Below are 21602 nucleotides of genomic sequence, written 5' to 3' on the forward strand. Positions count from 1 at the left end.
TTTTAGACGAGCTTCAAAAGTTTAAGAGTCTGATGAAAGAAATAAGAACTAAAACAAAAATCAACATTGACGAGATAACTAAAGAGTCGTTGATCCAAAAAGGAAGAGAAGATGCAATAAAAGCGTTCAACAACATGTTTAAGAAATCGTAGATTTTCCACGGATTCGCAAGCGAATCTAAGAAAGGATCAACGTAGATAAGTTTACGTTTAAGTTTTTTTTCTTGCGTTTTAAAAAATGTCCTTTTTTAAAATACTAGACTCTAACAAGAGGGATGAACTGGTGAAAGAATTTGTTGAAAGAAGAAAAAGAATCTATCAAGATAGTTTGAATGAGAATATTTATGATGCTAATCTTCAGACTGATTTGAGCAAGCTTTACAAGCCTCTGATTGAAAGCAATGAAAAGATGCAAAACGAACTAAAGAGCATCGCATACAGAGAGGCTGAAAGCACTCCACTGGCTTTGACTTATCCAGAAAGCGATCTACCGTCCATTAAAAGAATGAATGTTGGAAATATTGCTTTGGAATATTTGTCAAAATACGCCTCTATACGAAATGTTGCAGACAGAGTGTTTGGAATTCACTCAAAAGAACGCGGAAAAATGTATATCGGTAAAAAAGAAATAACCATCGATGAAAACGATGTTGTTATTGATGGAGAAAAGTATAAAGGAACAATAGGACTTTGGGAGTTGATCACAAGGTCGAAACCTGAAAAAATCAATTACACTAATGATGATCTTGAAAATTATAGAAATATACTTATTAAAACTAAAGCAATAGAGTCTGATGCAAATCCAAACAAGCCAAAAGCCTCCAGAGCTGAAAAATACGTTACGATTATAAAGCCCATTTGGGAAAAATTCGTGATGAATAAAAAGGGTAAAAAAGGTCATGGTGTTATTATTCTTCCGAGCGATCCAAATGCTCTTGTGGAAAAGCTCAACTTGAGTATCGCTGCAGGACATGCTGGAAATAAAGAGTCGAGAAATGTAGCTGTTTCCATTTGCGATGAGCTGTTGAGGCAGAATAGGATTAATAAAGACGAGTACAAGGATATCATGGCGTATATCGATATGAAATAAAAAAAAATCTTTGGAAATAAAAAAATGATCGTTTATAGAAATAGATATGTTGAGAAGCATATTGTAGGTGGAAGTGGGATCATGGACACGCTTAAGAATTTTTTGAGAAGAGCAGCAGCTTCAAGCGCTTCAAGAGCAGCATCTACTTTGGCTAATAAAATTGCAAAAACTGAGCTAGGAAGAGAAGCCATCATGGCTACTAAATCTGCAGGGAAAGAGCTAGCTTCAACAGCCATTTCAACTGCTAAAGATGTAGCTATTGATAAAGGTAAAAAGACTATTGAGAAATTGTATGCCAAGACTGGAACTCCAAAGCCAGCTGCAAAGAATGATCTCAGTATTAAAAGCAAGGAAATTATTTCAAGCATTGTTAACAAAGCAGCGGCAGCAGCACCACCAGTTATAGATGAATATTCTATGTTTGGATCAGGATTGTCAAAGAACAACGCGATTAGAATACAAGACTTGGTAAAAAGAGGAAATGGACTTTTGATTGCATGAGGATGTAAAAATTTTTTTCTTTGATGTATAAAAAATGGCAAATTCCGATGTTTTAAATTTTACAGAAGAGATTATTGTTGATGAAGAAATTGAGAGATTCGAGTTTCATGAATACGAGCCTGTGAATAAAAATCTAAACGTGGATGGAGAAATAAGAATCAATATTGAACAGCAAGATTTGTTCACGCTTCCATCTGAGGCTTACCTTTTGGTTGAAGGAAGACTTTTAAAAACAGATGGAACTTCCTACGCTGATGCAGATGTCGTTACTCTTGTTAACAACGGTATCATGTTTATGTTCAGTCAGATTTCTTATCAGTTGTCGAATCAAGAGGTGGAGACCGTTTACGAACCTGGACAAGCTACCACCATGATTGGATATCTTAAATATCCAGTAGAGTTCCCAGTGTCTGAAGGAATGAATCAGCTGTGGCAAAGAGACACAACAGCTTTAGCAGATCTTGTCAACAACTCTGGATTTAAAGCTAGACAAGACTACATCATCAAGCAAACTGAAGAAAAAGGAACGTTTTCGTTTTGCATCCCTTTAAAACACATTTTTGGATTTTGCGACGATTACGATAAAGTGCTCTATGGATTTAAGCATACACTTGCTCTTGTGAGAAAAAGCGATAGTGATGTTATTTTTAGAACAGAAGCAACAGCTGCAGGAAAAGTAGATCTAACTAAATTATCTTTGTTTATGCCTCATGTCACACCCTCTGTCGCAGCTAGCAACAATCTTTACAAAATCATTGAATCAAAAGTAGATGTTCCATTTTCGTTCAGATCTAGACAATGCGACACCATCGCTGTTCCTGTATCCAACAACTTTAGTTGGAGGCTAAGCGCAAGATCTGCTAGTGAAAGGCCTAGGTATGTTGTTGTCGGATTTCAAACCAATAAATCTGGAAGTCAAACAGAGAATCCTGCAGTCTTTAATCACTGCGACTTGAAGAACATATATGTCACTTTAAACAGTGAAAGATATCCTGCTGTGGATTACAATTTAGACTTTAATAACAACAAATACTCAAGAGCTTATAGAGATGCTTCTAAGTTTGACAATAGACTTTATGGAACAAACGAAATTATAGCTCAACCCAATATATCTGCTATGAATTATAGATACATTTGTCCTCTTTTTGTTTTTGACGTAAGCAAGCAAGCTGAGAGGTTAAAAACTTCAGTGATAGATGTACAAATAAAAGCGACATTCAATGCAAACGTTCCTGCAAACACTCAAGCCTTTGCCGTTCTCATTTCCGATAAATTGCTCAGACTTAAATCAGATGGAAGCAGAATGAATGTTGTTTATTGAAATGTTTTCAAAATAATATTTTTTTAAATAAAAAATGAGATATACGAAAAAGGATTTGAAAAAATTACTGAAAGAAAACGGAATTTCCAAAACGTCAAACAATAAAATGTCGCTCATGATGCTTGCGATTGAGAACAACTTGATTGATAAAAACATATTGATTAAAGACGTGAAGGAAGATCGACCTGTGGGTAGACCGAAAAAAATCGAAAATGGATTAAATCTGTTAAAAGAAGAATAAAATGATACAGTTTTTTCCATTTTTTCTGGAATGTAGTATCAAAGAGACTGACATAAATAAAAAAAGACATCTTGAGCTTCTTGCATTTGGAAAAACAGGTGTTTTTTATGAATCTGTTTACGCCACTGAAAACGGAAATTTTAATATTCCAAAAGAGTACAGTGATGAAGAGAGAGACAAGCTTTACCTACTTGTATGGAGTGGTGAGACTGAATATTCACGAATGGAAAAGAAAATCAAAGAGCATCTCAGTACTTGGAAAGTCTTGCCTAAAAAAGAAAAGCTAAGAATGATTGACAATTATGTGCTTAGTTTGGATTGTGATTTCGAGGAGAAGAAAAAGATTTCTGGAAATCTAAAAAGCGCAATTTTAAATCATTCGCTTGGTTCCAATGACATTGTGTATGAAAACTTTAGAATCCTTTGGATCAATGGAAAATCATGATGATTTTTTAAGATTCTTCGAATCCATGAAACCTCTTCAGATGTTAGAAATGAAAAATTAAATTTGATTTAAATAAAAAAAATCTTGATATAATAAAAAAAATGCCATACACAAGAAAGTTTTTGAAAAATTTGTTAAAAGAAAATAATGTTTCCAAAACGTCAAACAATAAAATGTCGCTCATGATGATTGCTGTTGAGAACATCTTGATTGATAAAGATGTCATTTTGGAAAACTCAAAAGAGGTGAGACCAGTGGGAAGACCGAGAAAAAATGATAAAAAAGAAAAGAAGCCTCTTGATCCTAAATATGCGAGACTTGGTTTAATTAGAAATAATCCTTTAAGTTTGAGAATAACTCATGTTGATACAGGCGAGGTAGTGGAATACAAGTCTGCTTACGAGTCACAGAAAAAGACGGGTCATGGATGGCAGTACTTTGAATCTAGAAATGGGAAAGTAATAGATGGATACAAGTATGAGATTTCTGGAACAAGAACTTTTTAAATTCTTTATTGAATTTAAAAAAATTGAAAATGATATAAATAAAAAATCTTGTGTTAATAAAATGGAAAACAAAACGGTGAAAGAATTAAAAGAAATTGCTAAAGAGCAAAAAATAAGAGGATACTCTAAAATGAGAAAAGGAGAACTTATAATGGTTTTACAACCTCCTAGAGTAGTCTCTGCTCCTGCTGCTTTTCGTAGACCTACTGTGGTTAGGTTTGTTCGACCAGCTGTAAAAGTTTCTATAAAACCAGCAAAAGTAAGGATTGTTCCTTCCGCAGTGCAAAAGCCTCCTATTGCTCCAAAACCAACTCATTTGCAAAGACCTATCCTTGACGAACCTGTTTCAGATTTAACACCTGCTATAACACCAAAACCAGTCATTCCACCTAGACCTTCATTTTTTTCAAGTCTGAAGGTAGCTACAAAAAGTGTGGCGTCCTATGTTAAAACTAAGTTAAATGATGTTAAAGAATGGGTGGAGCCTTACGTTCCCGAAGTAGTCAAGAATCAGGTAAGCAAAGCAGCGAACAAAATCGATGAAAAGATAAAGTCTATCAAATCGCTTGTATCAAAAACAGAGTATAAACAACCTGTTGTAAAACCAATTAAAGTAAAGTTTAAAATGACTGAACATTCGGCAGAGAGTTCTGTAAGACAATTTTCTTATAGACCTTCTTCTCAATACCAAGACCTCGCATCCTTTTTTAATTTGGTGAGAGAGTCTGCTATTCAAACCATGGAAGGGGAAAGAAACACCAGAGTAAGAATTATTTTAACGTGTGAAATGAAGTCTGTAAGCATGATGACTGGTGAAGAAGTGACTCGGGAAGCAAGCTTTTCATCAAGATCAGAGATTGTTCTAACGACTACAGATGTAAGAGAGCTCATGGGTGAGATGGAAGAGAAAGTCTTGGAAAATAGTGTTAAATACAATGCTTTAGGATCTAATAGTATCCTGTCTAAGATTATAAGGATGGACATTAACTTTACTGATTATGAGCCTATTAGCGGTTCTTCCTACATGGAGTTGCCTAAAGAGCTGAAAGACAAAAAGGCAATCATCAACATGGAAAACAACGACAATCAATGCTTTAAATGGTCAGTCACTAGAGCGTTGAATCTAAAAAATAGAGACAACGAAAGAATTGACAATGATCTTATTTTAAAATCAGAAGAGCTGAATTGGGATGGAATAGAGTTTCCTGTTAAGCTTAATAAAATCAACAAGTTTGAAAAGAATAACCCAACGATTAGCATTAACGTCTTTGGGTATGAAAATAAAAAACTTTATCCTTTGCAAATATCTGACTTTGTAGATCGAAATAACTGTGTTGATTTGTTGCATATTTCAAACGAAGACACTGACCATTACTGTCTTATTAAAAGTTTGAGTCGATTATTGTCTACACAAACAACAAAACATCAGCACAAAATGTATTATTGTAGAAATTGCTTGCAAGGTTATGACCAGGAAGAAAAGCTTCAACAGCATCAACCTTATTGTTATGACAACGATGCAGTAAGAATCGAACTTCCTAAAGAAGGGACGACGGTTCGGTTTAAAAACTATCAAAGGAGTATGAAAGTTCCATACGTTGTCTATGCTGACTTTGAAAGTTTCATCAAACCTCTTAACACTTGCACACCGAATTCTAAAGAGTCGTACACCAAACAATATCAAAAGCATGTTCCAAGCTCCTTCTGCTATTATATCAAATGCTTTGACGATAGCCTTTACAAAGGAGAACCTGTCATGTATACAGCTGAAAGCGAAGAGGATGATGTAGCTCAAAAGTTTATAACCATGCTTGAAGCTGATCTTATAAAGATTCTTGACAAGATTGATATAGTAAAAAAGAAAGTGGTAACGGATGAGGATAAAAAGAATTTTGAGGTTGCAACCCTGTGTCATATTTGCGAAAATGATCTTAACAGTGATAAAGTATGGGATCACTGTCATTTGACTGGAAAGTACCGTGGTGCTGCTCATAACAAATGCAACTTGAATTATAAACTTCCAAAATTCATACCCATCATTTTACATAATTTGTCTGGCTATGACAGTCATTTGTTCATCAAGAAATTAGGTGGGAAATTAAAATGCATACCCAACAATGAAGAAAAATATATCAGCTTCACAAAAAGCATCAAAGTAAGAGAATTTACTGATAAGAAGGGTAAACTTCGTGAAGTATGGAAAGAATTAAGGTTTATTGACAGCTACAGGTTCATGGCTGGTAAATTAGAAGATCTATCTAAAAATCTAAACAACAGCCAATGCAAAAACGTTGCTCAATATTACTCTGGAGAAAAGTTTGATTTATTAAGAAAAAAAGGAGTTTACCCTTATGACTGGGTGAACTCGATTGAAAAGTTCTCTGAAACGCAATTACCTCCTATTGAAGCATTCTATTCTAAACTGAATGATGAGGGGATAAGCTGTGAAGACTATGCACATGCGCAAAACGTTTGGAATGTATTTGGATGTAAAACGTTTAAAGATTATCAAGAACTGTACAACATGTCTGACGTGCTGATACTTGCTGATATCTTTGAAAATTTCAGAGACGTGTGTCGTACCTATTACAAGCTTGACCCTTCTTGGTATTACACCTCACCTGGTTTGGCTTGGGACGCTATGTTAAAACTCACTGGAATTCGGTTAGATCTTCTGTCTGATATTGATATGCTCAATATGATAGAAAAAGGGATACGTGGTGGAATTTGCATGATCAGCAAACGACATGGAACTGCTAACAATAAATACATGAGTGATTATGATCCTTCACAACCATCGAAATTCATTCAGTATTTAGACGCAAATAATTTATATGGATGGGCCATGTGTAAGCCTCTTCCAGTTGGAGGGTTCAGATGGATGACTGAAGATGAACTTTTAAATTGGAAATCCATGCCTTGTATTCTCGAAGTCGATTTAACCTATCCTAAAAGTCTACATGATTTACACAACGACTATCCTTTAGCTCCTGAAAGACTAAAAATTAATAAAGTGGACAAGCTCGTTCCCAATTTAAACAACAAAGAAAAATACGTCATTCATCATGAAAGTCTAAAACTCTATGAACGACTTGGATTGATCATTACAAAAATTCATCGAGGTGTTACCTTTGAAGAAGAACCTTTCATGAAACAATACATCGATCTCAACACTGGATTAAGAGCAAAAGCTAAAAACGAGTTTGAAAAAGAATTTTTTAAACTCATGAATAACTCTGTCTTTGGAAAAACCATGGAGAATATTCGAAAGCATGTTGATATTAAACTAATCACCACAAGAAAAGAAGTCTTGAAATTGTCAAAAAAGTCTAATTATGATAGAAATACCATTTTTGATGAAAACCTTACTGCAGTTCATATGAAAAGAACAAAACTCTTTTACAACAAGCCTGTTTACTTAGGGCTAAGCGTTCTAGACATAAGCAAAACTTTGATGTTTGATTTCCATTACGACTATATCAAACCTAAATACGGAGATCGAGCAAAACTTCTCATGACCGATACTGACTCGCTCATCTATGAAATCGAAACGAAAGATTTTTATCAAGACATTGCCGATGATCTTGAAACCAAATTTGACACGAGCAACTTTTCTAAAGACCATCCTGCTATTGAAAACGTTGGGTTTAAAGCAGGGTTAAATAATAAGACTATCGGCATGTTCAAAGACGAGGCTGGTGGAAAAATAATTAAAGAGTTTGTTGGGCTTCGTCCTAAGCTCTACTCTTACAAGATCGCTAAAGATGAACACAAAAAATGCAAAGGGGTTAAAAAGAAAGTCGTTGATAAACACATTACTCATCAAGATTATAAAGACTGCTTATTCAGTGGAAATGAAAAGCTTGCAACCATGAACGTTATCCGATCACATCAGCATAACATTTACACCGAAGAGATCAACAAAGTCGCTCTCAGCGCTAATGACGATAAAAGACACATCTTGCAAGACGGAATTCACACCTTGGCTATTGGACACTACATACTAAAACCGTGCTTTACATTTATGAACTATGATCAACTCTTTGGCTCAGAACACGAGGACACAAAAAAGGTAAGTCATCTTTAATTTCATTAAGTATAGAAAAGTATCAATGCGCCAGAATCGATATGACATACAAAAAAATATATCAATGCGCCAGAATCGTAAAAATACGACGCCATCTTGAATTCATTAACTATGGAAAACTGTCAATTTAGTATTAAGAAAATGTCAATGCGCCAGAATCGACGCCATCTTGAATTTCATTAAGTATAGAAAAGTATCAATGCGCCAGAATCGGCAAGTCATAGTAGTCACGTCAGTTCTACAAAGTGTAACACATTCGTCTTTGTTGGCTGTCATTAAATGAAAAAGGTACCTGCGGCAGTTGCTCAGTTCCAAAACAGTCTTGGAGTCTTCAGTCATAAAATCAAAGTTGTTAACAAGAAAGTCTCTGTATCTGAGCTAATAATTATTAACCAATACTTTCCAGTCGTTTGTCACTAGAATGTGTTTTGCTCCGTATTTGCACCCCTCAATGCATTATCAACATTCATTTAAAAGTGTGACAAGACATCACTTTTGTTTGGTAAAATTCATTTAGCTTGGAATTGGGTTGAAAGTTTATAAAGTGCAAGGAAAAGTAACTACTCTCTAAAACATTGGAATTAGTAAGGATCTTTGGGTGCAGCGTCAATGTGCTGTCACAACAAGTCAATATTTCAACAACTGAGCTTTTGCAGCTCTTTGCTTGAGGTAAATTGTTGGTGTTGGGTACACAAGCCACATTTCAAAATCTTGGAAGACTTCGTGTGCTGACTGGCAATAAAAGTGAAAAGCATCTCTGTCCTGATACAACATGCATTTCTTACTTTTACTGAAGACAGAGTAGTTGGAAATCAAGTGCTTTAAGTAATTTTCAGACTCTTTGACGAATTCAATTTTCGATTCGCTGTTTTCTACAGAGGTGCATTTTATTGAAAAAGGAACCTTTGACGAACCAGCAACTGGTAACTCTTCTGTTGGAAAACGGAAGACTTTAAAAGAGATTTAGAGGAAAGAAGTCGAGGGGAAAAAGAAAAGGAAGGCAAAAAAGTACAGGTTGACTCTGATAAAGGTTGCTTGAGGCTTATATAGTTTTTCTTTTACATAATGTTTTGCCACTGCAATCTTTTGTTGCATTAGTTAAGATTTGTAATGCTAAGTCTCTTTCAAGAATCCGTCAAGTCAGTCATAATATTTGCAACTTTCCAAATAGGGGTAAGCTGCTGAACAGGTGGTTTTGAGTTCAAGAATAGCATGCTGAAACTTCGTTAACATTTTAGAAGCAAAAAAGGAAGCTTCATCCAAAGTCCAAGAATGATCTTTTATTAGTTAAGTGTCTTTTAATACTTTTGGATAAATAGTTGCACCGAGGCTTCAGATAACTTACAGCGTACCTCTCATTGATGCTATAGAAAGGCGCAACCTTGTTGACAGATCCCTAACTCTGACGCAGCCCTAACTCTGTGTTTGACTTTTAAGTCACTTTGTTTTTCGTGACTGTTTTTTTAAAAGTTTTGCTTTAGAGTTTGGAGAAGGGGCAACAGTGTTTTCTTCTGATAAAGACATGTTTAGGATTTTGTTTGCAATGGTTGAAGCTAAAAAAAAAAAATCTACTCAGTTAGAGCTCTTTCTGTTGGTTATATTCAATCCTGGCATGTTCTACTTATTGATAAAAAATGCAATGAAGAAGAGATGTTTACATTTAAGACCTACGTTTTAAAATCTACCTAAAAGAAGAGAAGACAATAACAAAAACAATGCGAGCAGTAATCGCTTAAGCAACATAATGACAAAAGAAAAAAGAAAAAAAAACAAAAAAAGAGAGATAGAGTTTACGAGAATCTTGCATCCATAGGAATCTGTGAAAGAGACTGTGTTGTTGGAAGTATTATAATAACAACAAGAGTGACTTATGGTTATACCAACGACAATACGATAGAAATAGAGATATAAGCGCATACTACAAAAGGCACAGGAAGGTTTCTGTGAGAGTTGTCGGTTTGAATGCTGCATTCGGACACGATCGATTGCAAAAAGGGCTTCTTTTAAACAAAGAAGCAACTGCTTTAGAATGATTTATGGAAAAAAAAATGTTGGGAAAAGAAAAAGAAATAAGTAAAAAAAATGAAGAGGAGGTTTAAAACTGTTCTTAAACTCCATGCCAGAAAAAAAAAAAAGTTGTTGCAACAATAAAATAAAAAGCCAAATTGATTTTAAAATTTTTCATAAAAACTAAAAATAAAAAAAATTTTATAACAACTGTTAATAATATAAACTGTAATATTTGTTAATAAAAGTTTTTAAAAAGAGAATAACACATAATTAAGAAATCTTTTCGTTATTCCGTTAATCTTTCCGTTATTCCGTTAAAACATGCCGTTATATCTTTTTTTTTTTCTTCGGATATTAGCGTAACGCTAATATCCGAAGAAAAAAATATATATATATAACGACAAGTTAAAGTATTTATTTGTATCTTAATTGTACATTTAAAGTTATTTTTGTGACAGAGTTGCTTCTTGAGAAAACTATTACATTTAACTAACACCCTGTCATAACAGTTCTTAGTTTTGTTAAAAAAATTCCAATAGGACAAATGATCAAAAGAGCATTATAAAGCATTTCCAAATTATAAGATCTATTGTAAGTAATTTCAAACAAATTAAATTCCTTTTAAGAGGTTGAATTATCGCAAACAACAGCAGTGTTTCTCTTCTTTTTTCTTTCAAGTTTTTCTAAATGTTCAACAATAAATTCACTTGTTCTCAAAACAAATTACAAGTTTAATCAGATTTTGCTGTTTTTCTAGCTAAATATCCATTAACAGCTGCAAAACAATCCAACTGTTTATCTAATGATACTTTTTATTTACACAATCCTAATTTGATTGAATACAAACTTTCTTATTTAGTGAGTGCCTCGTCTTCACATTCTTTTTGAAAAATAATATTATAAACATTTTCTGTCTTTTCAATCCTACTGTTAAACCGCCTTTCAAAGTAATTCGGGAGAGAAAAGACGAAGCAAAATGTAAAGATTTAGGACAATCTCTTTGCTTCGTCTTTTATCTGGAAATCAAAGTTGTTCTAAACCATGACCATGCCCAAAAGTAACAGTGCATTTAAATAGCTTTAAATTAAATAATGCAAAAATTAGGAATGTTTAAGCCCAATTTATGATTAGAAAATTAATTAACTACAAAATTATATAAAAATAAAATATAAAAGCTTTTCTTCTTACCATTTTTTAAAATTGAATAAAATTTAAAATATTAGAGTCATACTAATTGTACGAATATCAAATATTTTTTTGTTAATTTCAGATTAAAACTGTTTTTAAAATACCTTTAAACTGCTGCCCTCCAAGGATTGTACTTTCGAGAAATGCAATTAATTCAACTAAAATCAGTTTCAATAGGATATAGAAAGACATGCTAAAAAAATAACTGGTGACAAATATTTTGAATATAAGGCAAATAAGACTAAGCTTCTCCTCTTTTACTGTCACAAAGCTTATTGCTACACTGTTTTACTAAGTTGGTCACAACTAATCAAATTTAAAGTAAAATCAAGCATATTAATACACACAAAACTAAAATTACTAAATACTTCAACCAGTAGTACTGAACCGGCTGCCCACAAGCCACAATTGAACTGCCAAAGTTATTGTGTGACACTGGAGATACTGGTTACTAGGATTATACTTTTTAGTAGATTAGGCAGTTTTTGGTAAAACGTGATAGTCCTTAAAATATAATGATTTAATTTAATGAAAATCCTTAAAATATAGTCCTCAAAATATATTAACTTATTTTAATTTAATGAAAAATTTTTCTTTTTACCGGTTTGAAGTTTCAAACCACTGGTCCAACTCAAAGAACTACCTTAAGACCTTTAAGTGGCATTAGAAATACATTAAATGATAAGTTAATTAAAATCTTGGTTTTGAAACATTTTATAGTTTCTCTAGTTTAACAATATATTGAATGATAACTTTTGACATCTGATCTAAGTTTGATAACATACATCAGTTTTTAAGTTCCTTGAAAATGGACAATAAAAAGATGTAATTATACAACATGTTTCAGTTATGGGATAAAAAATTATTGGCAATAAAATTTATTCATCAGACATAGTTATATGCTCTTTTTGTATTTTTTTTTTATCATCAAGAGGATTATCTAGTCTTTTGAGAAACGATAAGGTGATATGGCACGTAAAACGGCAGGTCTACAAGATAAATGTATTAAACAGCTTTCTAAAGATACCGCAATTATGTAAATCAAACTTGTTATGGCTTGTTAGATTTATGTATACATTTACTTAACACTACTCATAATTATGCTGATACTGGTAAATTTACCTCATATCACCCAGAGAAAGATTATAGAATATTCCGTCAAGGTTCTAGAAGTAAATTTTTTTCTAAGTGTTCAGCAGTTTATTGAAAATTACATATCAAACATGCATCTTTACTTTATAAATTAAACGTATACATTGACAATTTTAATGTGGAATCTAGTCATCAATGTGCAATATACCAATATAAATTTTTTGAAGACAGTTGTGAAATTCTGATAACTTGCAAGGTCTATTGCTGAAGATGTTAAAATGTCACTTTTTCACATTGATGATAATATTACATGAAATGATAAGGAAAGAAATGAATGTGAACTTTTAGATCAAACATTCTATTAAGAGAAATATGATCAGTTTTCTAAACTTTTGGATTGTGGAGGGTTAGAAATTTCAACTGGTTATTCTAGCCAATGAATACTTTTTTGTTTAAGAATTTTTCATATAAATAAATATCATATTTCCAAAAAGTCTTTGAGCAATTTTTTAATGATAATATTAGACTATTATTTATTGGATATTGAAGAGCGCATATGTATAATACTGATAAATACTTTTTTGAAAAGTTTGTGTACTTCTGTAACTCCAAGATCTGGTAAAGAACTGGCATTAAATAATCTGTTTGTAAAAATTATATTTCAGTTTATGAAATTTTCATTTAGACGTGTTGTTGTTTTCTGAATTTTTCCTACTTTTAAAAAAAATTCATCTTTTATTTTTTGTTTGGTTTTGTGCAATACTCTAATAAGCTAAGTGCTGCAGTATTTCCATCCCTGTTGGAAGCTGACAGCCTTATTTAAAAAAAATATGAAATAAAACGTGTAGCTAAATTTTTTAGAGATTCATTCTAAAACTAATTATTACCTTTAATGACTGGCTTTGCTTTTTCGATAATGAATAGTTTCTTTTTAGCCCTTAGTGTCCTTTTACTTCCTATTTTCTGACCACACTCTTCTTCTTTATACATATTTAGATTAATCTATTTAATTTTTACTGACCTAAAAAATCAAACTTAAAATAATTATTGTAAAATAATTTACAACTACAACAAATGGAACCGTTCAATTGTTCTTTTAGCTACTAAAGCTGGGTCTCGTCAAATCTCCACTTTATAGAAATTACTAAATTTTATTGTAGATTTACATTATTAACTAAAAAAGTAAAAAATATTTATTTTGGATATATAGTTATTATCCTTTGTCAGTAACAATACGGTAAGTATGTTATCAAATATTGTAATTTTTTCAAATCTAAATACAAAAAAAAAAATTTTTTGTTTAAAAAACTACGATACCATGTACTTTTGCAAAAATATATAGGTAAAAATAAACATCCCAGAAAAAAAAAAATTTCAGATTTTTTTCATTTAACTTTCCCCCTGGACCTGCAAAATCGGCTGTTTTTGATGGTTTTTGAGAATTTTTTTTCCAAAAAAATGCTTAGGGGGTAAGGATGGAGTGGACCTGTTGAGCTGAAATTTTTTGGGAGTTGTTTTTTTAATATTTGCCCCAAATCTAGAGTGAATGGTATTTTAGATTTGAAAATTTCCTCATATTGACTATCCCTAATATATGTATATATATGTTTTATTTGTATGATGTATGCTTTATCCGAAAGAGTTGCTATCTTGGACAATAACGAAGTAAATTGGATCAATAGTAATTTGTTTTTCCCCACTATTGATCGTTTACACTCGCTTGTAAGCAATGTGAAGGTTAATATTACTGCTTGTAAAATGCACGAATATCTTACTATAACGTTTTGAGATCCCTGCCTGACGGTTTCATCCATGTTTATCTGTATTCTTATGTCATGTTTCACACAACATATACAGGTTGTTTCGGAAAACTTAGGTGATCAAGTCAGAAAAAATTTTTTTTTGTTGAATTTTCTGTTCATTTTAGAACACCGTTTATAGTTGTTAAAAGCTTATAAGTTGTCTCATTTAGATGCAGTTACCCAATGTTTTAAGATAAAAAAAAAACACGATGCACGACGGTATATTGCAGACTGTTTGAAGTTTGCACCATATTGATTGCATGTGGAAAACGAGCATCAAATCAAAAAGAGAGTGTGATGGCAGAAGGTGATACAGAAGATGTTGATATTGATGGCATAGAATGATCTTATCAAGATCGTTTTCCAGATAATTTTGTTTAATTTTTTTTTTTTAAATGTTTAAACTATCTTCGTGGCTTTTATTTGCTTTCATTTACAATTTTAGTTATCTGCATTTACAAAACGACGAATGGGCAGATCATTTGTGAACCTATAATAAGATATATAAAATCAACTACTGCAGTCTTTATATTGTATTGAAATATGATAGGATTTGCTAATGGTCACAATTTAGCTTGAATTAGTAAAGACTTGGATAAACTTTGAAAAAATAGCACATACAATGGTTCTTATCACTTGCACAATATTTCTTATCTATGCAATATTGTTATTGTGGGTAGAATATTCTACTCACAATAACATTATTGTATATATAGGAAATGTTCGTTGAACCAACGCTAAATCAACGTTAATATAACTTTGATCTGTAGTTTATCTAACGTTTAGTTTCAACGCAGATTTGCTTTTCCATTTTAACCAAAAATTGACCGTTTTTCAACCTTAAACTTCAACGTTTTTTCAACGTTGATGAGCTTGCTGGGTAGGCCTTGGTTAAAACTTAATCTTTATTTGAATGCAAAGGTTTATACTTAATTTTTACAAAAATGTAAAAATTAAGTATTAAATCGTTGCATTCGAGTGCAAAGGGTTAATACTTAATTTTTACATTTTTGGATATACTTTTTTTATTTCTGAGTTTAAATTCTGAAAATAAAAAAAATAGCATGCGGTGTTTAAAAAACCTCCAAGTTCATTAAACATCCTATGCTTGCATTTTAAGTATAAGATATTTTAAAACGTTTATTTTCATTATTTTTCCCTATTCAACGTTATTTTTACACAGCACAGTAAAAGTTAAAGTGTAAATGATTGCATAAAAAAGTGGTATAAAATTCTAAAGAGGGTTTATATAAAGAAGGTAAATTAACCCAGCGTTTTTTATATAACTTTATACCACTACCAAATCAAACCATCTTCAAGAGACTGTCTCTCTGAAATTTTTTTACCAAGCTTGACAGAAAAGAGGATGAGATCTCTAGCTCTGGCAGGAAATCTGGATTTGCTGAGTGCAATAACTGCAAAAAGGTGATTAAGATGTCTCAAGGTAGCACCTGTGGAGTTAAAACTAGTGTTGTTACGACTTTGAATTTATTCGACTGTCGACTGAGTCAATTAATGAATCTTTCAAAGTCGACTAAAATCGATTAATACATTTTTAAAATCGACGAAGTCGACTAAAAATCGACTCAGTCGAAATATTTGAACAAAAAATTTTATTGTAGCCATATACTTTAATGTTGCTTGACTGTATAAATATATGAATAAACAAGCAAAATTAAACGCAAATTAAAATCACGAAGAAAAGAAGAGAAAAAACACGGATGAGCATTTTATATCATTTTTCATACCAATTAAAGCAAAAAATTTAATTAATAAAAAGCAGCCGCGTAGATTAGTGGGGAGAGATGGGCGGCTAAATAATTTTTGTGGTGGCATATTTACAAAACTTTTTCGCATCCATAACTGAGTACCATAACACATTACTTAACAATTTGTTTTAAAAAGCATCAATTGGTTACTATAATGAGAAAAAGGAAACATATTAATGAAGTGGTGGTATATACAGTAAACTAAGAGTTAAATTGATGTGAAACAGCAAATTATGTTCAATATTCAGATATTTTGGTTGAATTAAAAAAACCGCTTTGAATGAAACTCCTACGCATGACTCAATCTTTACAAATGATTTATCTTTTCAAGATAAACTACTTATTAAATATTTTTACTAATACCAATTAGTAGCATCATAACAATATTAATGATTGATAAAATTAAATCAAGTGAAAAAATAGAAATAAGGATATTATGATGATTTCCCGACGTGAATCAAACTTTTAGTCGATTAGTAGGAAATCTAAAGTCAGTTAAATTAACTTTCGATTTTTCAAAGTCGGCTAATTTCGACTTTCGACTAGTCGACTTTTAGTCGATTTCAACAACACTCGTTAAAACTCACTTAAAGTAAGTGTTTTACTCTTTTACTTTAATTTACAATATATTTAATCCCAGTAATTTTGGGTAAATGCAATAAAAAACCGGAATTTCTGAGTAAAATGCGACTTATTTTGATGAAAAAAAAAATTTAATTACTCAAAAACACATAAATGTGTATTGTGGTTTTTATATTTAAGATTTATGAACTATCTACTATCGAAAAATTTTGAAAAATTGTTCATGTTAAAAATGGGCTATTTTGCCCATTTTTAACATGAACAATTCCACTATTTTATTTTAGATCCTACCACCAGCTATCTTTTTACCAGATGCAAAAAGCTGATAATCAAAAGAAAGTGAAGAAACTTCTAGAAAAGAGGGATGCTCAAGCAGAGGCTGATAAGTCCAGCACCACAAGAGTTTGGGCCTATTAATAAAAACAAAAGGGTTGATAGACTCCTATTAATAAAAAAAAAAGGGTTGATAGACTTTACTGAAACCAAAAAGTGGCTTCCACAAAGTGCACAACAGTTGGAGCTTAATACCATCCTAACTCTAACACTAGTCCTCTCTAACCTCCCGTTTCACGCTATTGAAACTGCTGGTTTCAAAATGAAGATGCATTAACTTTGTTCACAAGTCCAACCACCTTATCCAAATACAAGCTGCCAAATATTTATCACAATTTAAGACGTGATGTAAAAAAGCAACTTGAGAGAGACATTCCGCATTGCGAAATGACAGCCTTCACAACAGATAGATGGATATCAAGAAACGGTGATCTCTTCGTTTCCCTTACAATGCATTATGTTACTTATGAGTTAGAGTTCAACAGTAATTACAACATTTTACCGTTTCTAGCCGAATCTAAACTATACTCTGATTCCTGGTCTTCAGAAAAACAGGTGACCATGCACAAAGTTCAAAAAGACTTATTAAATCTCGGCTTACTTTGAAAAAGAATTGTAAATGACATTGAAGAGCGTGACTCTCAAGTTGCAGAGTGCTTGCACTACTTCAACGAAGAATTTGAGAAAAGTCTACCCAATAATGACATTGCAGTCAAATGCTATAATGTGGGTTCACCTCTGCACCCATATTATAGAGGATATACACTCAAAAATGTAGCAAACAGTGAGGAAAGGAAAGAAGCTACCATCAAGGTTTTGGTTGACGATCACCCTACCACAATCTAGTTCTACGAGTCGTTGGATGATGATCAGTTTTTGCTTGAAACATCAGACCTTGATGAAGCTATGGATCTAATGGACCTTGAGTTTTTGAAAGGCAGGAGGCAGATTTCAGCGCAGCGCCCTGAGGCATCACAGTCAAGTCATTCAAAGATCAAGCCACCCTTGATGTTTGAATGTGAAACATTTCAGACAATGGCCTTATCTAAAAGGGATGTGGATGCATTGGAATAGCGGAAGCAAAATGAAAATGAGCTACCTTTGCTAACTGGTCTGACTAGAAGTTACTTGTCGATACCTGCGACTTCTGCTTCCTCAGAAAAAATGTTTTCAGTAGGAGAAAGACAGAATTTAGACTATGTAAAACAAAAAATCACTAGCATGCTCGTTTTTGTTAGTAAAATTTACACAAGAGTTCCTTCTAACCTTAAAGATTGGATGAAAAATTGTTAAGAGCAACAACAGCCACAGCTAAACACTCAAGAATTTCAAGGGACAATAACAAGGGTATGAAATAACTCAATGTGAAGACCTTACTCAAATTCCATCTATGTTGATTTCAATAACACTTCAACAAAGACAGAGTAGTATTAGTGCTAACAAAAAAGAAAAATTAATTCAAATGAGGAAGCCAAGCAGGATGAAGAATGAGAAAAAGAAGTACAGAGCATCTGAGCTTGGTAGACTTTTATTAGAGACAGAAGAATTATATGATGATTAATTTTTTATCAATAACTTGTTTATTTAAAACTATAAATGAAAAATTTGTTATAGAAATACAAATGACAATTTAAAACAACCTTTTCTAACATTTCGGTAATAAGCAAGAAAACCGGTAAGAAAATATCAACTTTGTGTTTCAGAGAGTACAGCCTAATATAGGTGAAATCAAAATGTTGTATACGTGTGAAGCCTTTAATTAAAAAATAGTTCAAAACATTATATTTACGTTGTTCTTTACTCTAGGCTATTCGCTTTTTTTTTACTTACTACAAAAAAACAAATTAATGGGTTATACATTAAAAATACTTTTTAGTTTTTCAAAATTTAGTCTTATTAAAGTATTTATTGCGCAACCGAAATTTCTTGCCCCCCCCCTCCTTTCCCCCCCTCCCCCCGAAAGTTTCTAGTCTAAACTATATTTATGACGATAGTTCTTATGGTGCTCCCTGAAACTTGAAATGAAAACTAAAATTGATAAGTCCTGATTGTCTTACCCTCAGTGAACACACCCATGGATATAGACAATCAGTCTAATAAAAATATCCAAATACCTACGAAAAGGATAAGTGAAACGATACCAACCAAATTTGGCAAACAGAGAACAGAAAACCTTAACAAAACAAAAAGAAAAACACACAGGATCTAAAGACGAAATACAAAAAACACCACTACAAGAAACAAAAACAAACAAAAGACACACAGAGACCAAACCCAATACCATGACCAATGTCTTCCAAAAAGAAACCAAAAATCAACTAAAAAATGACAATAAAAAAACATGTCCATGAACATTGTGGGAATGAGAAGCAGAAAAAGACAATGAGAAATCATAAAACGTTAGACTAAGACAACGTCATTATATTATTGCAGAAAAAAGCCCGGACCTATACGAGCACTGGCTTGGAAAAACCTATATACCGCACAGAGCGCTTTCGGTTAAGAGTGCCGACTAATGATACAAAAAAACATATACAAAGTCGTGTATCAGAGCCTAAGGCCTTTAACATTGATAAATGAGACCATTGATTAATCAATTGCACTGCAATTTAATGCCCTTTACGGCAATTATTTAGTCGAAAAACTTTCTCAATAACCAAAGATCGGAGCACCCATTCAAAGATATCTTGAAAAAAGTTTTCTCTTACATATACAGACAAAAATCTCGTCCTGATACCCAAATCCAAAACACTACTAGAACAGCCAGCAACTAGTGCCAAGGAATGATTTAAAAGTTCTTAATGTCGCGAGTAGCGTACCCAGAAAACACCAAAATTTCGGCGAATAGATTCTACAAAAGAAAAGCCAAATAGATTTTCCTAAAAGTTATTATGCAAAGGTATCGGCGAACTTCTTGACTGTCGCGTTTTAGTCTTTTCGGGGTTTAGAGACGGGGTCATTTAAAAAACAAAATGCAAAAGAACTAGAGCGTCGTAACTTTGTTATCTGTTGAGTTTTATGCTCTTCGCAAGTTTGACGTGTTTTAGAGGAATGTTTAGTTCTAGCTTTACGTTTTTTTCCTTTAATGTAAAATAACGGGTTGTCTGCGCATGCTGTGATTTTTGTTTCGATTTTGTCAAGTGTTATGACTTTGATCATTTGCTTTATTTCGAAGTGTCTCAAGAGTGTGTCAGCTTGGAGTATGTATGAGTTATCGACAGCGGACGTCTTTGTCTTTACCCCTCTTGTTTGTTAGACGCGACGTGCAATGACCCGTTCACTTCTTTTCGTTGACGTTTTTTTTTGCATTTCAAAAAACTACTGACCAAGAGAATGTGTGCAGAAAAAAAATGACAAGGTAAAACCAACAACAAAAAACCAAGCAATTAAGGATTACACACAGACAAACACGCAAGTGTAAAAACGGAATTTTTTTTTTTTTTTTTTTCATGCAGCCGTTTTTTTGTTTTTTTTTATTGTTTATTTTGTTGCTGCTGCTGATGCTATTGCCGCCACTGCTGCTTAACCTTGCTCTTTAATTTTTTTCTCCGTTAAATATATTTTTTGCTGAAATCCTAAGGGAGCTAAATTCTTTCGGAGGCGCTTAAATCTTTTTGTTATTTTCCTACAGCCTATAGATGGTCGCCAATCTGGGCACGTGCGTGTTCACTTTTTATTCAAGCTACGCTGGATCCTTTCAAAACTTGGAACTATGAACATGCACGTGATCTGTGAAATAACCGAACTGTTTATTCTCCCTCAGGTTATAACTTAAAACGTTTCAAAGATGGCGTGTAAACCCCACCATGTATTTTTTTGTAACGGGATACGTAAGCTCATTTTATCCCCTAGTAACTTTAAAAAGAGATTTTGAACCCCCTCCCCTCCCCTCAAAGTTGAACCCCCTCCCCAACAAATCATTTTTCCCAGGTACATCAAAAAAAGCCACTATTCTTGCTTATCCTCCTCAGAAAAACTTTGAAAGATGTGCAATAAAAAGTAAATGTGATTGTATTATGGCCAAGGTAAAAGCGCCATGGATTAAAGCTGGATTTTTTATACTAAACGATCAAAGTCCAGTGAAAAATCTTTCAAATCTGGACAATGAATATTCAAAACTTAAGAAGCATGAAAAAAGGGGATCCGCTGCAGATTTGGCGAAGCAACAAGATTTTAAAGTTTACCTGAACAAAATATTCTGGGCTGGCATTCCTGATCTATGGAGTACAATAAAAAATGACAATAAAAGATCTGATTTAGACAAGCTTGTGGATTTGGAGTTTCTGGAGAACCAAGAAGGGGAAAGAAGACTTATGCTTGGATCAGAAGATAAGAAGTACAGAAAAATAGTATGTATTCCTTTTAAACCAAAAAACAAAAGATTGCTAGGCTTTCTAACCAACTTACTTACAATTTACATGCCACTTAAGACGGTTTAAAATAAAAATAGCTGAACCAAAAAAAAAGATGTTCACTCACTATTTCAGTCTCTCGTATAATTTAATTAAATTAATAAGAAGTGAGTTATTTGTTACATTTTTAGGCAATGGAGAGTAGCAGAAAGAGAAAGCAGCAAGTGAAACAACTGTATAAAGAATTAGAGGGTACAACTAATGTTGAGAATAATAAAGATACT

General features: G+C 32.7%; 1 protein-coding gene, 1 long non-coding RNA gene and 1 pseudogene across 2 annotated transcripts; all 3 read left to right on the forward strand.

The window, feature by feature from the left end:
• Positions 1 to 1879: 1879 nt before the first annotated feature.
• On the forward strand, positions 1880 to 2911 carry LOC149887398 (uncharacterized). The gene has a single exon (XM_090087603.1). It carries the CDS (start codon positions 1880 to 1882, stop codon positions 2909 to 2911), a length of 1032 nt encoding a protein of 343 aa, XP_089943729.1.
• A 1322-nt stretch (positions 2912 to 4233) lies between these two features.
• Positions 4234 to 14627, forward strand: LOC149887399 (uncharacterized; annotated as a pseudogene).
• A 1903-nt stretch (positions 14628 to 16530) lies between these two features.
• On the forward strand, positions 16531 to 18602 carry LOC149887400 (uncharacterized). The gene is made up of 2 exons (XR_016452785.1): positions 16531 to 16643; positions 16918 to 18602. It is a non-coding gene; the product is annotated as an uncharacterized LOC149887400 (long non-coding RNA).
• The last annotated feature ends 3000 nt before the right edge of the window (positions 18603 to 21602 follow it).

The sequence above is a fragment of the Hydra viridissima genome, unplaced genomic scaffold, assembly GCF_058129835.1.
Source record: "Hydra viridissima isolate aposymbiotic clone 2 unplaced genomic scaffold, HvirCarnegie_v1 scaffold_5, whole genome shotgun sequence".
Taxonomy (NCBI): Eukaryota; Metazoa; Cnidaria; class Hydrozoa; order Anthoathecata; family Hydridae; genus Hydra; species Hydra viridissima.